The sequence below is a fragment of the Cololabis saira genome, chromosome 18 (genome assembly GCF_033807715.1).
Source record: "Cololabis saira isolate AMF1-May2022 chromosome 18, fColSai1.1, whole genome shotgun sequence".
Taxonomy (NCBI): Eukaryota; Metazoa; Chordata; class Actinopteri; order Beloniformes; family Belonidae; genus Cololabis; species Cololabis saira.
Genome location: NC_084604.1, coordinates 19,927,616 through 19,951,298, shown reverse-complemented (window position 1 = coordinate 19,951,298; position 23,683 = coordinate 19,927,616). Strand labels below are relative to the sequence as shown.

At 40.2% G+C, this 23,683-nt stretch overlaps 1 protein-coding gene across 7 annotated transcripts in view; it reads right to left on the bottom strand.

The window, feature by feature from the left end:
• gphnb (gephyrin b) overlaps positions 1–23,683 on the bottom strand; it is a 153,859-nt gene that overhangs the window by 56,530 nt on the left and 73,646 nt on the right. For all 7 annotated transcript variants that reach the window (XM_061746632.1, XM_061746633.1, XM_061746635.1 and 4 more), the window contains exons 5-7: positions 15,212–15,306; positions 14,686–14,752; positions 542–814 (exon numbers count right to left, since the gene is read on the bottom strand). In XM_061746632.1, coding sequence (XP_061602616.1) covers positions 542–814; positions 14,686–14,752; positions 15,212–15,306 — 435 coding nt within the window. The remainder of the gene's footprint in view (positions 1–541; positions 815–14,685; positions 14,753–15,211; positions 15,307–23,683) is intronic.

Genomic DNA, 23,683 nt, shown 5'->3' with positions numbered 1-23,683 from the left:
AATGCACAAACTACGTACAGACACAAATGTATGGAAAGTGGAACAGTCGTCATGCAACAAAGTTATGTTAAAGGACGAGTTTACTCTTCTTCAGACCAAGAAGAAAGGATGACTATATTCACTTCACTGAAACCTAATTCAAACTGGATCTTTAGAAATTACTTATGACTCCAAAGTTCATGCTTAACATGACCTAGATCACCGCAGTATTTTTGAATTTAACTGAATTGAATTAAAAGCCTTTTATTGTCATTATACAATATACAACGAAATTGTAGAACGTCTCCTGTGCTCAGTGCAAAACAATTAAAGTAAAAACAACAAGTAAGTAAAAAGTGCAGATATGCAAAATAATAATATAAGAATAAGTTGCTGTTATGAAGTGATGTTTAAAACACTCCATAAAGAACCTTTAACATATGCTTTTATGAATGCATATGAATGTGAGAGCATGCAAAGATGAACATTTGAAATGAATGAAATCCGATCTGAGGACAGCTACTTTACTGGAGCCCCTCCCCCATCCCCTCTGTCCAGGTACCTTAGCAGCAATAGATGCAGCGGTGATATGGGAGGAGGCACTGTCCTCGGTGGACGCCACACCACTGTCCTTCTTGTCCTCATCCTCCTCCTCGCACTGCACACCTTTGTCCTCTGTCTGGCGACGCGGCGAGCTGTTAAGAGGCGGCGAGAGGGGCGGCGGTGGTGAAGGCAGGTCCTCCAGCTCGTCTGCCGCCTCCTTTACCTTTACCACTGCATCCCGGAGGAGGTCGATGGCGTGCGGCAGTGCTGGAAGGATGAACTGAAAGCATTCCTGCAGGAGAGTAAGTACAACTGTCTTTAGCCAGTTTTCAAACAATCACAACTTCAGTTGACAAAACAGGGAACTCTGACATACATCATAGTCATATATTGATATTGATTTACTTATTTATTTATTTAATTTTTTTTACTTTGTCTGCATATATATTAATGGTTAATACCATGTTGCTAAAAACCTAAGGCATATATATATATATATATATATATATATATATATATATATATATATATATATATATATATATATATATATATATATATATATATATGCATTTTTAATATATAATATATATCATATATATTTATTATTTTTTATTTATTTTTAGGGCCCGAGCACTGACAGTGCGAAGGCCCTATTGTATCTGTAAGATTTTTTTTTTCCTCGTTTTTTTTCTCTCGTTATTTTTATTTTTCCGACAAAATGAGGGCCTTTTTGCCCCCCTAAACGTGCCCCAAAAGTCACCTAATTTTGCACGCAAGCCAGGTCTGGCGAAAAATCTGATATTTAATGGTTTGCATTATCCCTCCTTGAACCGCCACCTTACTGTGGTGGAGGGGTTTGTGTGCCCGAGTGATCCTAGGAGCTATGTTGTCGGGGGCATTACGCCCCTGGTAGGGTCTCCCTTGGCAAACAGGTCCTAGGTGACGGGCCAGAGTAAGAGCGGTTCACAAGCTTGTTATGAAGAGGAAGACAGTGAGGACCGTAACTTCGCCCGGATTGGCGTCACCGGGGCCCCGCCCTGGAGCCAGGCCTGGGGTTGGGGCTCGAAGGCGAGCGCCTGGTGGCCGGCATTTGACCGTGTCCCTCGTGCCATTCTGTGGGGGGCGCTCGGTGAGTATGGAGTCCGGGGCCCTCTATTAAGGGCTGTACGGTCTCTGTATGTGGAGTTTGGTTCGCATTGCCGGCAGTAAATCAGACTTGTTCCCGGTGCATGTTGGACTCCGGCAGGGCTGCACTTTGTCACAGGTCCTGTTCATAATTTTTATGGACAGGATTTCTAGGCGCAGCCAGGGGCCGGAGGGGATCCGGTTTGGGAACCACAGGATTTCATCTCTGCTTTTTGTGGATGACGTTGTCCTGTTGGTTTCATCGGACCGGGACCTTCAGCATGTGCTGGGGCGGTTTGAAGCCGAGTGCGACGCGGCAGGGATGAGAATCAGCACCTCCAAAACCGAGGCCATGGTTCTCCACCGGGAAAGGGTGGCGTGCCTTCTCCGGGTGGGTGGAGAAGTCCTGCCTCAGGTGGAGGAGTTCAAGTATCTCTGGGTCTTGTTCACGAGTGAGGGAACGATGGAGGGGGAGATTAACAGACGGATCGGTGCAGCGTCCACAGTTATGCGGTCGATGTCACCTGAAGGAGGGGGTGTGATTGTTGAAAGACCCGAAACTCCCAATGATCTCAGGCATATCACTGAGGATGTGTCCCAGTGCATCCTAGGATGTATCTTTTTACTATTATCTTAGCAGGAAGTTGCAGATCCAGTTGGTTGAGTTTATATTTTTTACTTATTATGGACTTAAGTTGTTTGTATTCCAAAAATGTGTTACTGCTAATTCCATATTGAACAGTGAGTGTGTTAAAAGGTACAAAATGTACACTTATGATTATATGTTGTAGATACTTTATTCCTTGGTCTCTCCATTGAATGAAGTTCACCATCTTTTTATCATTTTTAAGAATGTCTTGGTTGTTCCAGATGTGTGTGTGATCACATGGAAAAAGTGAGACTTTGGCTATTTTAAGGAAGTCCCACCAGGCTGTCAGAGTAGAGCTAATATTAATGCTTTTAAAGCATTTATGATTGTTTTATATTTTGACTGATAAATGGTCAATCTAAGATTTCCAAATCATTGCAAAACACTTGTTCTGAATCCTGCCATTGACTATCTAGTGAGGGATTTTTGCCCCATTTCAAGATATACTGTAACTTATTAACTAAGAAATAATACTGGAAGTTGGGTAAGTCTAAACCTCCACAGTCTCTGGATTTTTGTAATGTCTTTAGGCTAATACGTGGTGTTTTATTTTGTTTTATTTTCCACAGAAACACATATGTATCCAGTGACTTAAACCAAGAGGAAGGGGGTTTGAAGGGTATAATTGAAAACAGATAATTTCTTTTTGGTAAAACCATCATTTTGATGATGTATATTGGGATTATACTTGAACTTCTCTTCAGACTATCTGAAAGTGTCAAAGTAGAGCCGGTGATCATTGCATGAAGTATTTCTGGTTATAATTATAATCATTCTTACATTGTAATAATACATTACGGAATAAGTATTCTGAGATTAAAAACAGGTGCCTGCTGGGGATGCTGGGGTCTTGTAGAAACCACAACTTATTATTTTACCCAGGCAGAGTGAATAAACACACACATGTGAGTGAGTTGCATAGCAGCAGAGTGACTAACATCTGCTCCGGATGACTCTTACAAGTAACATTTAGAGCCAGACAGAGATGAGAGCATTAACCCATAAAATTAACTGAATGCTTTTTCATTTCAAATATAAATGTGTACAGAAATGACAGACTAGATCTGAAACAATTAGTAAATAACCACCAATTTTTGATTTGATTGTGGATTTAAAATGAACAAAAAAGCCAAAAGAGGAGAGACCCTTATACAGGAAGATAGCACAAGTGCTGCTGAAAACTGAGCTAGAGCTTCCTTAACTGAGGGAAAGACAGAGGAAGAGGTCTATTTACACAAACAGGAAAGAAGGAAGTGCCCAAATGAATCACAAGGAAAACATGTCACTTTTTAAAAACATCCAGGAAGAGAAACTCCAGTATACTGGCTTAATATTTGCTGTACAAAACTACAACCATAAATATGTGTGGCTTCTGGTTTTCTCTGAAGGCTCATCATCTCACAGTGCCTCCTAGTGGCCAAATATCGATTATATTTTACTCCTTCCCACTTCCCTCCATCTGCGTTTCCCTCTCTGTGTCAGTGTGCCTGTGGGCTTCTCGGCTATGCTAAACGCTCCATTCTCCTCACTCCCAAGACAAGAGATAATCTGTGAAATTATTTATCTTCCTGTGTATTTTAAGCATTGAGGGGATGCATTATTAATGACACCCACACACTTTACACTGGCTGCGAATGGGCTTTCCGAGCAAGCGTTCCCCTCCACGTTCTGTTTTCATGTGTGCATGTCACACAGGCTGGATTGAATCTGACAGTGTTAACCTTGATTTGACTGAACTCCATAAATCCGCAGCGCATTTCACGCATGGCTGAAGTAGCATCTTCCATCTCCGTGCACAAAGCAGACAAACAGGAGAACAGGGGGAATCCTCAGCCCGGTAGATGAAAGAGAGTGAATGGGTTAATCTCAGTCGACCGTGAAGCTGTAAGCTATCCTCTGCACCCTTTATCCTCACCTCTCCTCATGCACATACAACCTCAACCCCTCCTTGGCACACAGAGGATACCTTCCTGAGGTGTTTGAAGCTCACATCTGAACATTTGAGACGCAGCGGTTGACAAGGAAAAAGAAGGAGCAAGGATCGTGTTGAGAGCCTGCAGACATTCCTCCTTTCCCACTTCACGCTTTTATTATATGCCAGGGAAATTTTGAAGTACATCAGGAGTGTTGATTCTTTTCTTTTTTCCTTCTGATCCTATTCTTTGGTTTTTCCTTGAGCAGGGTAACAGTACCTGTCAAGAACACTACAGAGCACAATCCCAGGATATACTTCCAATGGAGACGGGCAAGGGAGGGAGTGAGTGGAGGGGGAAAGGGAACGCAGCGCCTTTAAGAAAGAGGGCTGCAGCGGAGATCGAGCTTAAGAGCTGAAGAGAGACAAAATAGGAGGAAGATGGAGTCACTGAGAGGTCAAATGAAACTGCTACCAAAAGATACTGATGCTGACAAAAGGAAGGAAGACATCGGAAACGGGCACCTTGAAAATCTTTGGCCACCAAAAGCCCTCAAACCCACAGATAAGCTTATAACGTATGTCTTGTTCACAGTCATTGTTGACCTTTTCCTGAGAATCATAATCCTAGTTCCTCTAAAAGTTCAAATAAGTGATGGCCACAAAGCGTTTTCAGATAGCTATTTTCTCAATTTGTAATGAAATTAAGCCTGGGATGGTGAAGGTTAAACTGAGGTCTGAATACCCCCCAAAAAACAATAAAAATGCACATTAAGAAGAGTTAGATTGGCTTTTAAACGCACCGAAAGGTGTGAAACCTGAAGGTTTTACCCTCACGGTCCCCTGATAGTTGACATAATGGATAAGAGACGGACCACGGATATGCAGCACATGCTAATAAACCCCACAAGTGGAGGCTCTTGCAGGAGGATGAACAGAAAACCCCCAAACAAGAATGTACAGTTTCTGTCTTTCTTAAGTTCTTAGGGTTGTGAAATATTTATGAAAATCTGGGAAATGTGTCCCCTTTAACTTGTCATACTTAGCAAATTAGTTCATCATTTTGAAAAAGAGTTTCCAAACTTTTCAACCTGCTGTCATGTTAGAGAAATAAGGATATTTGTTCACAACACCACAACATTGCAACATCGCATCACTTTCTCAGCCTGGTTCGATTAAGTCTGCCTGCCACTGAAATACAGTCTTCTAACGTACTTGTATTTTACATTTTAAAACTATAATAATAATAATAAAAAGATGATGTCTTTAACGGACACCTGCATTTACTAAAAATGGATAAAAATGATGATGAGGTAAATCAAATGGAAGAAAAGACAATGAATGTTGGCAGAGAAGCCACAGGACTCATGTTTGTGTGATGCCTGAACATCTCTGCAGCAGAAGGAGGGTGTCCTTTAGTTCACCTCTCCAAAAAAAAGTCAGGAAAAAGAAAAAAAATCCTTTAATAAACTGTTGGATCCCGTTGCAGGAGATATCAGCTTCTGCATTTGTCAGGTCCCACTAAGCTCCGAACTTACATTGGTAGCTGACAGAGTCACAGATATGTGGATTAGTGTGACAGCTGGAGTTTCTCCCGTCAAGCTGTCGCGTCACCAGACGAAAACTGCATGATGTTTATCTTGTAAATATATTCTTTTAATCTAGAAACCGGCAGGTGCACTTTTGCCCCTTGTCCCTCATCATCAACACAGCGGATGGCTAAATACAAAATCTATCCACTGCTGAAGACGTAAAGACAACTTGTTTTTCCGCAGATTGCAATACTATCTATTTAGGTCTGAACTTTGACCGGGACATTGACTGGCACATCGTATCACACTGATTCTTTTCTTTTCCAGTCATTCTGCTGTTGGTGTGTTTGAGATGACTGTCCTCCTGGAAGACCTAATTATAGTCAAGCACTGTCTGTCTGACAGATGGCCTCATGTCTGACTCCAGAAGACATTGTTACACTGAGATGTTCATGATCACCTGAATAACTGCAAGGTACCCAGATGCTGTGACTGAGAAACAAGGACAAATCATCACCCCTCCATCACTATGCCTGGTGTGTGCTGGTATGATGTATTGATTTTTTTTTTTTTAACATGTTTCTTTATTGGGTAATCCATGTAAATTATATTACACAGTAAACATTTCTTTTAAAGGGTTCGACAGAATACCCCGTTTTTTATATTTTACCATACACACTCAAAAAAATAAATAAATAACTAAATAACTAAATAGAATAAAAAATAAATAAATAAATAAATAAGGACACAAGACTTAACATAACAAACACCCCAAAACACACACACTGCAAAATACGTAATTATAAACAGGTCCCAAAGTAAGTACCGATTACCAATCAGACTCTGACTGAAGACAATAATAATAGGAAAAATAAAGTAATAAACTAAAATACAGGACACGCAAAACAGCAGCAACAAAAAAAATTAAAAAATAAAAATAAATTAAAAAAACAAAATAAGATAAATAAATAAAAATTAAAATAAACTGACGTAAGAGGAACCCTAAAAAAAAAAAAAGAGACATGGTTAGCAATATCATACTTCTCTGTAATTAAGTTAAATCAGATTAAATTAATCTTCCAAGGATGCCAAAGAATTAACAAAAGAAAGAATAGGTTCCCAAATATAAGAGAACTTATCAGAGCAACCCCTAATACCGTATTTAATTTTCTCTAAATATAAAAATGACATCAGGTCTTTCAACCAAGAATTGGGAGATGGAGGTTTTTGGTCCTTCCATTGAAGTAGAATACGTCTTCGAGCTACAAGAGAGGAAAAAGCAATTATATTGATCTCCTTCTTAGTAAAACTATTAAAATCTTCAGGTACACCAAAAATAGAAATTAAAGGGCTAGAATCCACCGGTTTATTAAGGGCTTTTGAGAGAGTATTATAGAAAGATGACCAAAATGAACATAGCTTTGGGCAGGAAAAGAACATATGTGTATGGTTAGCAGGTGATAAAGAGCATCTGTCACATTTATCACCTGTATCAAACAGTCTATGAAGCTTGACTTTGGACATGTGAATTCTGTGTACAACCTTAAACTGAATCAATGTTAGCTTGGCACAAGATGAGGTATAATTAATTCTGTCTAGGGCTCTCTGCCACCATTCAGATGAAAAAATAGTACCAAGCTCTTTTTCCCAAATATTTTTAACTGTTAAAGGAAATGATAATGATGATGAGATTAATTTGATTGCATTTGAAATGTTTCTGCGAGCTACAGGTAAAGATAAAATTGTATCGACAAGCGACTCGGGCAATTGATGAGGGAAGTTAAAAAAGTTATGTTGAGCAAAATTTCGAATTTGAAAGTATCTAAATAAATGAGATTGTGGAAGGTCAAACTTTTTTTTAACGGTGTCGAAAGGAGCAAAAACTTTATCAATGTAAAATTGACTAAAATAAACCAGACCTTTCTCTTTCCACGCAGAGAAAACAGGGTCGAGAACCGAAGGAAGAAATAAATGATTGTCACAGATAGGTATCAGTGGCGAAAGAGAGGTGATTTTAAGGTTACGTCTAAACTGCTTCCAGATATTTAAAGTAGATGCAACAATTGGATTGGAAATGTGTTTAGCAGAATATGAATTTAGAGGAGCACAGATTAAGGTTGATAAAGAGACTGAGTTACAAGAGTGAGCTTCCATCTGACACCAGTCTGTAGTTGGAAAGTTGTACCAAGTATGGATTTTTTGAATATTGGCCGCCCAGTAGTACATCATCAGATTAGGTAGTGCAAGGCCACCTTTTTCTTTGCTTCGTTGTAGAGTAGAATATTTTATTCTTGAGGTCTTTCCTGCCCAAATAAATGATGAAATAGCCTGATCGAGTTCCTTAAAAAAAGATTTGGGGAGGAATATTGGTAAAGACTGAAAAAAAAACAGAAATCTGGGTAAGACATTCATCTTAATGGAGTTGATTCTTCCTAAAAGAGAAAGGGGGAGCGTATTCCAATGCTTAAGATCAGATTTTATCTCTTTGACCAACTTCATAATATTATATTTGTAAATTAAAGGAAGACTATGAGAAATATTAATACCCAAATACCTAAATTTGGAAGTGTTTAGTTGAAAAGGCAACGCTTGAGCCGGAATCTGTTTAGCCACATTATTGAGAGGAAAACACTCGCTCTTATCAATATTCAACTTATATCCCGAGAAGGAACCAAAAGTTTGTAAAATATCAAGAATCTTATTAATACAGACAGTAGGATTAGAGATATAAAGCAACAGGTCATCCGCGTATAGTGAGACTCTGTGTTCTATCCCATTCCTATTGATACCCGAGAAGAGCGGTGAGCTCTTCAAAGCAATGGAAAGCGGTTCGATTGCAACGGCGAAAAGCATGGGCGACAAGGGGCAGCCCTGGCGGCAACCGCGTGTTAAAGGGAAGAACTCAGACCGAGTAGAGTTGGTAATTACACTTGCAGTAGGGGCACTATAAAGCAATTTAATCCATGAAATATATTTTTGACCAAATCCGAATCTTGTAAGAACTGAAAATAAATAACCCCACTCTACACGGTCAAAGGCCTTCTCTGCATCCATAGAAACCACCAATTCAGGATATTCTGTAACAGATTTTGACATTATTATGTTAAGTAAACGACGAATATTACAAGATAACTGCCGACCCTTTATAAAACCAGTTTGGTCAGTGGAAATAATATTTGGTAGGCAGGGATCCAGCCGGCCAGCAAGGATCTTCGCTAACAGCTTTATATCGGCATTAAGCAAGCTGACAGGCCTCCAACTGCTGCATACTTCCGGGTCTTTATTTTTCTTTGGGATGAGAGAAATTAAAGCTTGATTTAAAGACATTGGGAGAATGCCACACCCTAGAGAGTCATTAAACATGTCCAGCATCAAGGGGGCTAACTGGTCAGAAAATTTCTTCAAGAAGTCAGCTGGGAAGCCGTCTGGGCCTGGTGCCTTACCATTTTGCATTAATTTAAGACTGGCTGTAACCTCTTCTAAACGAAGTGAAGCATCCAAGTTGTTTTTAGTTGTTTCGTTAATTACAGGAAAACCTAAATCATCTAAAAATGTATCCATTACAGTGTTCTCAGGTGGAGCTTCCGATTTATACAGATTGGAATAATATGAGACAAAAACATTATTTATCTCGTTTGGATCTGTAATTAAGGTTTGAGGGTCTTTCCGAATTTGTGCGATTGATCTGGAGGCAGACTGATGCTTCAATTGCCTTGCTAACAGTCGGCTAGCCTTGTCGCCATACTCATAATAGGTTCCTTTTGTTCTCCTTAAAAGTAGTTCTGCCTTGTTTGTAGAAATTAAATCAAATTCAGTTTGAAGTTTAAGTCTTTCCATCTGAAGAGTGGGATTAAGAGGTGATGAATGTTGTCTATCAATATGCAAAATTGCTTCCATCAATTCTTGTTGTCTCTGTTTCCTCTGCTTACCTGCTCTGGCACTGTAAGATATAATCTCTCCTCTTATTACTGCTTTTAAAGTTTCCCATAGAAGCGAAGGAGAGATTGAATCAGATCTATTATCTTGTATGAAAAATGAAATCTTTTCAGAAATAAATCTACAAAATTTGTCAGATGATAATAAACCAGTATTAAATCTCCAATTTAAGCGCTTTTCACTTTTTGGAGACAACTGCAGATCTAAAAGAAGAGGGGCGTGGTCTGAGATAACTATTGCTGAGTATTCACATGATTTGACTGAGGATATTATTGTTTTGTCTAAAAAAAAATAATCAATGCGGGAATATGTCTGATAAACATGCGAATAAAATGAAAACTCTTTTGTTGTAGGGTGATGAAAACGCCACACATCCACACTACCAATTTGATCCATAAGTGTAATAAGCGTCCTAGCCATATTGGAAGGGGTTAGGTTTTTTGGGTTTGATTTATCAAGAATAGGATTAACAGTTAAATTAAGGTCTCCCCCAAAGATAAGATGATGCGAGTTCAGGCATGGGATTGATGAGAATAAGGAAGTCATAAAATTAGGACAGTCAAAGTTAGGGGCGTATGCACAAACCAGAATAACAGGAGTTTGGAATAATACACCTACCACTATAATGTAACGCCCGTTTGGGTCTGATATAATTTGTTCCACGGAGAATTGTAATCGTTTATGTAGTATTATGGCGGTACCTCTTGAACGATTATTAAAATTAGAGTGAAAAATTTGTCCAACCCAGGGTTTTTTCAGCCTGGTATAATCACATTCACGCATATGGGTTTCCTGCAGAAAGGCGATGTCTGTTTTCATATTCTTAAGATGTGAAAATACTCTAGCTCTTTTGATGGGCCCACCCAAACCCTTGACATTCCAGCTTACAAACCTGATGGCTCCTAGCCCACCTACCTGAACCATATTAATTGTAAGTTGTAAATCAGAATAACAGCCTTTGGAATAATATGATGCACCTGTGTATTAACCAGATTTAGTAAATAATTAAAGTTAGATGACACCAACAAACCAAATGCAATGGCGTTAATGAATAGGAAAAAAGGGTTCCTCTTAAAAAGAAAAAAGAAAACAAACAAACAGAAAATAATCCCCACCCCACACACACATAGTTCAACTGAAACAAATGTCCCAGTTGACATCTTTAAACTTAAAAAATACTTATATACTTGTCCTAAACCCATCCTAAAAAATAGATGAGCAAGCAGGAAATATAATATACCACCGGTTATCTGTGGTTTAGTTTGCTTTTATAACATAAAACTATTAATACACCTTTTGTAATATCTTAATCCCCATATAAAAATGCTAAACTACACTGATTTATGGAATAAGTTCGCCATCTTTCAAAAGGGAAAAGGAAAAAGGAGAGAAAAAAAAAAAAAAAAAAACAAGACTGCAATTGCGTTCTGTAAATAGCTTATGTTATTTAAACAGTCTTACATTTGCACACATCAGAACACCACACCCACAATATTGAACGTCTCATAAACGGAGGACAATAGTATTTTCTCCAAAAGATCACATTGAAAATAAATGTTTGTCCCTTAGGTTTTTAATGTCAACTCAGTTATCAAACACGGCGGGTTCACTTCAAAAGGCGCAAACAGGCGGAGTAACGTTACAAATCATTCATATTACTCAAGTCCAATGATGGTTTGCTCCGCGGAATCTAAGCGGGTCCGTCCATAAAATGATCTGTCCATTTATTATACTCAATATAAGGATCAGGTCCGATTGCAAGCTGCACCAGTTATCAAAATTAATAATAAAAAAATAAAAAAATAAATAAGTAAATCGGAACAAGATCACTTCTACAAAAGTTAGGACTGCTCTTAATTAAGAAGTTTCAAATAAGTGTTTAACCCAGCAAAATAACTGTTAATCATGTCACCTCATAGAGGAGGGAAAGAAAAAAAAAAAAGTAGCTAAGGGGAAAGAGAGAGAAAAAAAAAAAAAGGCTCTTGGAGACAGAAGTCCAGTCTCTTCACTTGTTTCTGCTATCTCGGTAGAAACCCTCGGCGTCCTCAGCGGTGTCAAATATACGGGTCTGACCGTTGAATGTAACTCGCAGACGGGCGGGATATATCAGTCCAAAGCGTATTCCGTCTTTGTAGAGCAGAGCCTTCACTTTATTGAAGGTGGCCCTCTTCCTGGCAATTGTGGCGCTGAAATCCTCAAAGATCCTGATAGGATGCCCACGATACGAGACATCTCGGTTCTTCTTAGCCCACAGCAGCACACGTTCCTTCTGGATATATCTATGAAAGCGGACAATGAAGGGACGGGAGCCCTGCGTCGGTTTCGGACCCAAACTGCGATGCGCCCGATCCAGTTCCAAGTCTGCGTCCAGCAGAGCCTCTCCGGCTACCTCCTGCAGCAAAGTTGTCATAAAGAGTCGAGGATCGTTCCCCTCCATTCCTTCTGGGATGCCGATCACTCGGAGGTTCTGTCGTTTGGAGCGTGAGATCAGATCCTCAACTGCCAAGTGCAGTTTCTCATTCATCTGGGTGGTTGTCTCCAGCTTCAGCTTCAAGGTGGCTACCTCGTTCTCCAGCGTCGTGATTCCGTCTGAATGAGCAGTAAGTGCCTTTTCCATTCCAGATATGGTGGCGGTGTGTGAAGCCACAACATCAGTGATTTTTTGGAGAGAAACTTGAATTGGTGCCAGAGCAGTATTTAAAGTGGTGGTTAATTCGTCTGTAACACTTTTGCGTAGTTTCTCCAGTTCTCCGACAAGCATGTCGAGAGTTAGTGGTTGACAGGTAACAGCTGATGCACAGCTGATTTCCTTATCCAGCGGATTGAAATGTTCGGTCAGTTGTGATTGATTTTTGTTGCGAGTTGTGTGAGACTTACTCATTTTTGCTCCAGAAAAATCTCAGTGCAAGTTCTTAATTCACAAAATTTAGGTGTATAACTTGAAAAACGGCTTAGTATTCAAGAGCAAACGCCACGCGTCCGATCACCCTCTCCTCATAACCGGAAGATGTATTGATTTTTGACTGACACCACATCCACCTTTAAAACCAAACCTAAAACGTTTCTGTTTACTAAAGCCTGTAGTTCGTGTAAAGTGTGTTACAGCTACAGGACAAGACTAGGGCAGCTGGTCTTAAACACAGCTACTTTGTAGATATGCTGCTATAGACCTACGCTGCAGGGGGACACCAACATGATCCACGGTGCACATCACCCCTTCTCTCCTCTTCTTCACTTTCGTTTCTTCAGAGTTTTTCCTTGCCACTGTTTGGATTAAGGTGCTTCTCCCACAAGGAGATTTTATCTGCCATTGTCTGTAATAATTGCTTGGGGGGAAGCCCCTAGAGACAACTTGTATTGTAATAGATGCTATATAAATAAAATTGAATTGAATTGAATTTTTGCCTAACGTGGCAGCATGCAATTATGGACAAAATCGCCACTTTGGTCTCCTTTATCTGTAGGGCATGGTTCCAGAAGTCTTGGGGTTTGCTGATATGCAACTTTGCAAACCTTAGCCACGCTGCCATATTTCTTTTAGAAAGAGCATGACTTCTCCTGACAACCCTCTCAAACAAGTCATCTCTCTAACTGCATTGTCATGAACTCTAACATTTAACATGCTGACTGAGGCTCGTAGAGCTTGACATGTAGTTCTATGGCGTATTGTAGTTCCTATGTGATTTACACAACCCGACCTCGGGGTGAACTTACTGGGATGTCCGCTCTTGACAAAACTGGCAATATCTGTGAATGTTTTGTACTTGTGAATAGTCTCTCTCGCTCTAGAGTGATGAACTCCATATATGTTGGAAATGGCCTCATAAACATTCCCAGAATGATAGCCAAGCTGCTTCTCTAAAACTGTTGCTGATATCTTTTCCGTGTTGGCATTATGTTGCTTACCCATTTTAAATTTGAATAACATATAAAAGATCTTACCTTTACTATCAAAAGACAAGATGCCCATACACTCTACCTTATATGTGCAGTTTAGATTAAGTCAATGAGGAAAAAATGAGCAGCTGAAAGGTGCTTAACCGACAATTTGACATATTGTAAGCAGCTTTGTCTGGTTGGCTCAGCTGGACCTCACTGTCATCTCCCATGACAGGATATCATTGTAATAAAAAGCCTCCAATGGGCCATCTGTGCTATTACCTTTACCTCAGGGTTGATGAGGGAGACACTAATACGGCAGCAGATGGGGGAGAGGTAGTGTAATTGATTGAATAAAATACTAAAATCGATCAGGGGAAGCGGGTGTGTAACAAGACAGTGACAAATGCACAGGTCAGCAGGGGAGAGGAGGAAGATAGGAGGAAATGGAGACACAGCAAGAGGGAACGTGCTCTATATGATCAAATGCATAAACAAATCCCAACATTAAGTGTTTACTTTACATCTAAATATACAAAATATCAATGTTCCATGAAACAACTAACTCACAAAATACAGAAGTTCAAACCTTTTTGGTCTATACATGTAGACATGTACACATACTAACCATGTACAGTATATACAGATACATTCTGCAACAGGCACAATGTTAAGTAAATATCCTTCAGGTTTGTTTTTCTACTAAATGTGTGCGTGATCAGAAAACCCCCCGTCAAAGTTTTTCAATATTTGACTTGAAAGCAGGTTCAAACTCATTCTTAGGATTCATTTTTAGCTTTAAAAACATGCACAATTCGACTCCATCCCAACCATTAGTGGTGTTTAATGTCTCACTCATGGACTCTTTGGCACGGGGTCAAAAGCAGTAGATCTAACCCCAAACTCATAAAAGCAAGGAAGATCTGCCTACTTACCAAAGCAAACCTTTTTTATTTATATTCTCCTGACAGCAAGTGCTGCAAGTAATCTGTCCAGCAAGTCTGAGTTAACCCTCCGTGTCTGGTGATTCTGTTTGTTTGCACTGCAGGCCCACCTGCTGTGCACCAAACAGTCCGTTCCACAACAGAAAAACTGACACTGTTACATGCTCTGGCAGCGTTTCTTACCTGCGAGCCTTTCTTGCTTCCTGGCAAGTTAATGATGAGCGTCTTCCCTCGGATACCACACACAGGTCTGAAAACGCACAGTTATTGAGAGAAGCATGCACGATTATGGTTATGATCATCCAGCAAACGGTACTCATGTCCTCCTAATTGTCCATTTCCAAAAGAACAACTCTGGTTTTGCACTTGGCTGCACCTCATGTACCACGTGTGCTCTGTGCACAAACTTTATACAATTGTAGAGCTATCTTTCATCTGTAATGTGCAGATGGTATGGTCCACTAAATGCAACAAAAGCAACCTGCAGTGTACTTTTTCTATATTTAAGGCTTTATTGAGAAACAAACTGCTTAGATGTAAATAAAAATATAATAAAATTAGAAAACAGGGCGCTTTAACTTCACGTAAGAGTTGAAATATAAGAAATGTTACATTTGCTGCTGCTGTAAATTTCTTTTTTTAATCAAAAATGAACAATAAGAATTGTGCTTATGAATGGGATTTTGGCAGGTGGTAATGTTTCTCCGACCTGGATAGCATGCCTAACGGTGTGACGTTGAGGGATCCCATCAGCATTGCCAGAGACATCCCTGGAGCCTCACGCTCTATCACCTCCTTAGTGGCCTGTAGAGGAAAGAAATGGAGAGGAGAGTTGTTGGTGGGATCATAATCTAACCACATACAGCAGCCGTGCCACGACCTGAAAAAAACAAATACAAAAAAAGAACATGGTGACAAACTGTAATATTCATTGGAACATGCGGAAATATAATCAAAATTAAAGCTGAAAGCAGCGATGAACGGGCCCTCGCACCCTTGTGCATGTTCAGGCTGCACTGGAAGCGCTTGTATGACTTGCATGTAGATTCTACAGGCCTGGACATTTAGCGGATGACACCAGCCACGACTCTATACCAAACTCTATATCAAATATTGACCAATCAGAAGAAGGGGCGGGGCTAATTCAGGCCAATGAAGGTCAAGTACTCAATACCGAGTCAGATGACACCACCCACGAGTCTTCATGTCATACCATTCAAAAGTTATGTCAGAAAAAAGGGACTATCAAATATCGACCAATCAGAAGAAGGGGCGGGGCTAATTTGCACCAATTACGTTCAAGGACTCAAAACCGAGTCTGATGACGCCACCCACGACGCCGCCTCACGACTATGGCAGAAAGTAGGGACTATCAAATATGGACCAATCAGATTAAGCCAAAATTACACGATTAATTCAAAATGGCCGACTTCCTGTTCGGTTTCGGCCATGGCGCCAAGAGACTTTTCTTTAAGTTGTGACATGATACAGGTGTGTACCGATTTCCGTGCATGTACATCAAACCGTATTGTGGGGCTTGAGGCACAAAGTTTTCTAGGAGGCGCTGTTGAGCCATTTTGCCACGCCCATTAATGCAAACCATTAAATATCAAATTTTTCGCCAGGCCTGGCTTGCATGCAAAATTTGGTGACTTTTGGGGCACGTTTAGGGGGCAAAAAGGCCCTCATTTCGTTGGAAAAATAAAAATAAAAACAAGAAAAAACGAGGAAAAAAAAAGGAAATTCCTACAGATACAGTACAATAGGGCCTTTGCACTGTCAGTGCTCGGGCCCTAATTAAATACAATTTAATATCTGACTCAGCAACTGAATATATTTTTCATTTATTTCATAAGATTTTATCTATTTACAAAAATAATGCATGAGGTCTAATTCACTTCAGCTGTTTCATTTAACCTTGCAAAATCAAACACTACAAAGAATATAAAGCAAATATACTATGAAATGTGTCTCAAGGCCAGGAGATATAGTGTAGAAAAAGTTGAATATTCTTCGATCATGGATATATTTTAGAAGAACAGAAATGTCTAGAAAAAAAGTTATATTGTTCTCCAGACTTGCCTTTGTCATATTCAGCAGAGGCAACACTAAAACAGTGCACTGTCCATCAAATGTTGCAGCATTTTTGTACTGACCTTGTGTACGAACACAACCGAGGATTACTCCTCGCTGTATGGACAGCTGTAATCACACAACCCCTAATACTGCTATCGAGCTAGTGGGACACTAAACAGCGAACAAGCCTGCCCACTCTGGTAGAAGATCACAGGGTGAGGAATGTGCAGTTATTTAGGTATATGAACATCTTTCAGACACATTTCTTCCCTAACATTTAACATCTAGCTTTGAATGCTGACCTTGGAACATGGCGAGAAGGTTTACTTCCATCTTAATCTCAGCTGTTTACAGTCCTCCAACGGCTAATGCTGAGTCAATGCAAGATGAGCGGCATGACATCATTAACAGCGGAATGTTCATCCAGAAAGATGTGGGATTAATGCAGGAGACTTTAATCATGTGAGTTTAAAGACTGCAATGCCACTTTGCCGAAGGAATGTCTTGAAAACAAGGAGTGGGAGTTGTTTGCACACTACATAGACTTCTCCATTGACAAGACCGTCAAAGTAGCCCCAAATCAACCCAAACATACATACCTGTAACTGCCACTTCGAAAAAAAGAAAAAACCCCAAAACTAACTGGACTAAATTCATAGGGATTTTTTTTTTTTTTTTTTTAATCAGTCAAACCACTTTTAGGATACAAATTACATTCGCCCATTCACACATACATGTCGCCCTCTTGTAGACTGTAGATATCTGTCCATTTTAATAAAATTAGCCTATGCAGTGCTTTTTCTAGATATACACAATCACACACCAGTCCAAGATGTGGACTACAAGATGACCAACTTTCCAGTTAGCAGGAGTCTGCTCAACCTCTTGAGCCCATGTTGGCCGATGGTATTCCACCTGATACGCTGAGCCAGCTCTTTTCATACTTTGACAACCACACCAGCAGCATATGTGCTCAAACTTCAACTTTTACCCTGAACTGCAAGAAAAAACAGCGAGATCACTCAATGACAATCGTCCATTTGCTGTGATACCCATTTAGGGTGTCAATGGAGGACGCAATCGCAATACACTTCACACATCTGTCCAAGTGTATTTTTTGTGAATTTATTATGCATGTTATTTGCATTCTTTTGTTCTTTTTTCCTGTTTATTTCATGCCAATGTCTTTGTAAAGCACTTTGAGTAACCTTTGTGGATGAAAATTGCTACAGTACGCAAATAAAATTGCCTTCCCCTCCCTGTGCAGGTGTTTTTATTCTTTGTCTAGGTGATGGCTTTTTAGATGAATGAAAAGCGGTTGTCATTGGGATTCCCTTACCTTCAGTATGTTCTCTGGCATTTAAAAGTTCCCGGATACACAATAAAGCCAGATATTCTCTTCCATGGAAGAGATTACGACTGAAAAGTCCTGTGTTTGCTGAACTTTGTGTATATGTAGCTGGTCGACACCGTCATAGGGCTCCTGGCATACATCGTGGTTAGAGAAAACCTCCATCTACAGTAGCCACTTCAATTTCTATATGAACAAGATACAACTGGATCAGGCATCACTTGGATTCAAAACATAAGATGTTGGGGGGCTGGTGGAACACCGCATTAGAGTAACAATACCACCTTACATGCAAGTCGTGGGAGCTACATGAAAAGAATATGGGACCACCTTTTACCTGGAAATATAACATCTAATGTACTGTATTCTTGACAGACGGTAAAGAAGACCATGCCTACTCCTCAAGCTGTGTTTATTGGATGTCCTTGACTTTAGTGAAACTTCAAATGCACCATTAGCAACAGAGCAAAAATACTTCAAAGGAGGAGAGCCACTGATGAGCATCAGTGGCTTGGACTCAGGAGATGAGAGGGAAGTAGGGAAGGAGGACTGATGAGGGGAAGTGTGTAGGAGTAAAGTGTGGAGGGTTGAAAAGGAGACAAGTGAGATGGAGGGAAGGAAGGGATTGGATTTATGCTTAATCATTGATGCAGACTAAATTATACAGTCACTGATTGGAAACAGTCTCACATGGGTTTGTTTGATTCTAGTTATTTGGGGCAGCAGGCGCTCACATTAAGATTACAAGGTGTATGATTGAAGCAATTTGTTTCTCTACTTAAAGAGAAAATCAGATTTTTCTTAATCACATGTATGTATGATGAAGGTGAAGTTGTGTATTAGCAAGGGCAGGATAAGGAGTCAGACCAAGAGCATGTTGGTGTTGCAAAATTAAATCTTGAAGGAATGATACCCCTCAAACGCAGACTGACTGTGTTTCTTTGTAAAGAACAAAACAAAACAACAACAAAAAAACAGTTTTGTAAATTCATAGATGCCAGAGGGGTATAGTTTTATTTCACTTTTTCTTAGGAAAAGTCACAAAAAAGATATTTATTACAATAATGACGATCAAAACGATTGACACTCTGACTTTAAGGGTTGAACAGTTCCCTTTTAAAGGGTAAAACCTTTGGTCAAGTAAATAACTATGCCAGATATTCCCGACATCAGATGCTTCTCTGCATTGTGTGTTAAAACAGTTAATATTTTTAATGTTTTATATATCAGGACATAATGATAGTAAAGAAAAAGGTCATGAATTGCAATAAACCTCATATGAACAACAACATGTGAGCCGCTGCACCATATAATTATTTATGTTACAAAAACTCAGCATAAGTGCAGAAGCAGAGTTTGAAAAATACACCCTTCTCACTTCAACAGGAATGCGTACGTAGCTGCCAGGTGGTGCTAATCAAATATGGGTGACTATTTAAATGTCAAATAAATGTGGCCATCTTATTTAAGCATAAATTCTGGGAATTTGCTGGTTTGGAGAATTTGGTTACATGTTAAAACAAATTCCATGAAGGAAATAAATCAGCAACGCTTTTAGAGAAGTAAGCTGCCCATCAATCTGGGAAGGGTTATACAGCATGTTCTAAGTTACATCGCATAATTTAAAGGTCTTGGTTAGGAAGAAAAACGCTTGCAGTGCAGTGTTGTAAATCATCTTTGATCTTTATCAAGACCAAAGAAGAGATTTATAGATGTAATGAAAGAGGACATAAAGTTGGTTGGTGGGAGAAAAGACGATGTAGAGGACTGGGTTATGTGGAGGCGGATGATTCGCTGTGGCGACTCCTGAAGAGAACAGCTGAAAGCAGAAGAAGATCTTACCAAGGCCAAAGATGTTTTTTCATGATGTACAATCAGAATCAGAATCAGAATCAGAATCAGAATCAGCTTTATTGGCCAGGTTCGAACATTGTCCAACAAGGAATTTGACTCCGGTAATGATGTACAACATCATGTCTGGCAAAACCAAACCAGCTCAACCACCTCAGTCAAGCACGGTGGTCGAAGGCAATTATTTGGGCTTGTTTCGCATTTAGAATCACAACTTTCTCACCTTGAAGTCACTGAACTGACTATGAATTGTTCTTCATGCTAAAATATTCTAGATCAATGTTCTTCAACCCTGGTTCTCAGGGTCCATCACCAGTACGTGCACATGCAGCGATTCAAGCTGGTTGGAGATCATTTGCACACATCGTACTGACTTTTAAACTGCATGTGAACACCTTAAGTCAGTCAAGTCAATCTGATCAGACCGGATTCATCAACCCGCTTGCAGCACCTAGATAAACCAGTCGCAAGCCAGTCGCAACCGCCTTGTTAATGCCATGTGTACGGGGACATGGATATTACAGTCTGCGCATGCTCGAGAATTTCCCCCGGGTGGGGTTTTCCCCCGGGGGAGGGGATTCACCCGGAAGTGAAAGGAGACGACGCGACGCTGCTCAGTAGTAGCACCGTGTCGTCTGACTGCTTCAGGGGTGTCGTCAAAATATTTCCTATTCTGACATTTCATATATAAATACTGTATTTTCGCGACCATACGGGCGCCGTGTGGAAAGGCATACCCTCAGTCTTGTGTCATTTCTGTATTTAAAACACACGGCGCACCGACCGAAACGGCACACACACAAGAACACACACACGCACACGCACACAAGTGTGCGTATTTAAAAATACAGCGGGAGCAAAACTTTGTTTGATTGTAGGCTACTTTATTTCAGTTTTTACATTAATCAAACCCATTAAGTCTCATCCTCTGTTTCTGCATTAAAGAGCTCCGCTAAATCAGCTGTGCCAGTCCGCTGCCTTCCACTCCTGGAGAAACTGTTCTCCCTCTCATTCATCCGTCGCTCACACGCCGGTGCAGCCTTAAGTCTGATTGATGGTTCTGCGTTAACCAACGCAGAGATTACGCCGTAGGTTATGCGGCGACGCGCACGTACGGCGCGCTTCGCCGCGTACGTTACGGCGTAAGCTCTGCGTCGATTTAACGCGGAACCATAAATCAGGCTTCACTTTTCCAGCCGGCGTGAAGCCGGCTGGAAAAGTCTCTTTAGGCAGTCTTTTCTTTTAAAAGTCACCATAGTTTCTGTCCATCAGCGTGGCAACCAAGCACAATAGTGAACGATGACTTCTACTCTGGGGCAGTTAACGTGTTCAAGTTATTGATACCATATAAACAGGACTTATGCATTTACAGTGAGAGCGACGCAGTGCGGTTTTTAATTATATTTTACTCTGGGGTGTCGTGAGATTTTATTCACTTTTGAAAGGTGTCATGACTGAAAAAAGGTTGAGAAAGGCTGTTTTAGACAGATTATTAATAGGAAAGCAGTTAGAATGCACTTTTTCCTTTCCTTGTTGTTAAGCTTGTTGTTAAGAGGTCAACCGGAAGTGGCTCTTTGTTGAAATGGTTACCATGGTTACCTCGGGTACAGCGCCACCTAGCGTCACGGAGTCAGCCATGCTCTGGTTACAGTGGTTTATTCAATCTGATTCAGTCTGATCTCAGAACAGCATGTGTGATCAGATAAGTTGATCCAATCTTCTGCATGTCATTATCTGTTCAGATCTCCAACCATGTTGAATCGCTGCATGTGTACGTACTGAATGACTGGATCACCATCAGCTTGTCATCAAGGTCTGTCAATGGTCCACTACTTTGTGCCAGGTGTGTTGGAGCAGAGCAAGAAACTAAAACATGCAGTTCACTGGGACCTGAGGATCAGGGTTGAAGAACATTTTAGAGTCAAACGTGAGGCCATTTGTTTTACAGTTAAAGCTTGGCTAAAACAGGACCCTGTAACAAGAGAATTTTCTCAAGTACACCAGCAAATCTACAACATAATGGGTGAAAAATCTTTGTTGCACAGAGATGTTGCAACAGCCCAAAGTCAAGAACTTACTGAAATGCTGTGCTGTGTAGGCATTTTAAAATAGCTTGCCAAAAATAAATGTCCACACACCTCAATTAATTGAAGTGACACTGCGAAGGAGAAGAGCGGGCTAAAGTTCCTCCACCACGATGTGAGAGAGTGATAGCGCCATTTGGAAAACAATTACTTCAAGTTATTGCTGCCAAAGGTGGTTCTACAGACTATTCAATCATTGGCTGTGCTTAGTTTCCACGCACTGTTTCTGCATTTTAACGTGGGTTTTGTAAAATTAACGACGATACGTTGTGATATGTCATGAGTTGCTGTTAATCTGGGGTGGGATTAACCCAATTTTAAGGCCTGTTTTTTTTCTTTTTTGGACATATACATAAATCTTGAAATGAAACACTCAAATGGGTGAATTTTCTTTCTCACAACTCACTGGAAATCAGTGTACTGGGTGTTCTAAACATAAAAGAATAACCTCTTAGCAATATGAAAATTAAAGTGGGTAAAAATGTATATGAAACATTTGCAAACGGACAGCTACTACAGATGTGCACATGTATATAGATGTATGGATATGGTAATTAGGGCCAGAGCACTTACAGTGCGAAGGTTCTATTGTATCTGTAGGATTTTTAATTTTTTTTTTCTCGTTTTTATTTTTCTCGTTTTTATTTTTCCGACGAAATGAAGGCCTTTTTGCCCCCTAAACATGCCCCAAAAGTCACCAAATTTTGCACGCAAGCCAGGCCTGGCGAAAAATTTGATATTTAATAGTTTGCATTAATGAGCGTGGCCTAATGGCTCAACAGCGCCCCCTATAAAACTTCGTGCCTCAAGCCCCACGATATGGCTTGACGTACATGCACGGAAATGGGTACACACCTTAATCATGTTGCAACTTAAAGAAAAGTCTCTTGGCGCCATGGCCGAAACCAAACAGGAACTCGGCCATTTTGAATTAATCGTGTAATTTTGGCGCAATTTATGCCATTTCTTCGGCCGCTTCTTGGCCCGAACCGTAACGTGCACCCAGGTGTGTTATAAATCAAAATGTGCATCTCCATCCTGCGACGATGCACATTACTTTTCTCAGTGAAAAGCGTTACCGTGGCTATGATAGACGCCAAAAAGCGCGCCCCCCGTTCATCTGATTGGTCCATATTTGATAGTTCCTACTTTCTGCCATAACTTTTCAATGGTTTGACATACAGAGTCGTGGGTGGTGTCATCGGACTTGGTTTTGAATCCTTCACCTTAATTGGTGCAAATTACCCCCGCCCCTTCTTCTGATTGGTCAATATTTGATAGTTCCTACTTTCTGCCATAACTTTTGAATGGTTTGATATAGAGAGTCGTGGGTGGTGTCAGCCGCTAAATGTCCAGGCCTGAAGAATCTACATGCAAGTCTTACAAGCGCTTCCACTGCAGCACGCATGAACGTGCACAAGGGTGTGAGGGCCCGTTCATCGCTGCTTGCAGCTTTAATTGATATTGTTTCAGCTTAGTTTAAAAAGCTGTATGGTATGAGTGAAAGTTATATACTGCTTGGCATTATTGGTTGTTATTGCTAGATAGCAGAGTAACAGGCTGCACATATTGAGATGTAACAAAAACGATCATTATACAGTTATTTTGGGAGCTGGTGATACATGAAAGACGTGGAAGTTGGTAGCATCTGTTTTGTCTTTAGCATATGTATTTCGAACCTGCCCTTAAGGTCTTGCACTGCTAGACTACATAAACTAATGTGCACATGAAGAAAAAACTTGTAGTAAAAGCATAATTGCAGATCATGTATATAAACAAGTAGGCTACATTTCAGTTTTTTTTAATCAGGAAACTGATA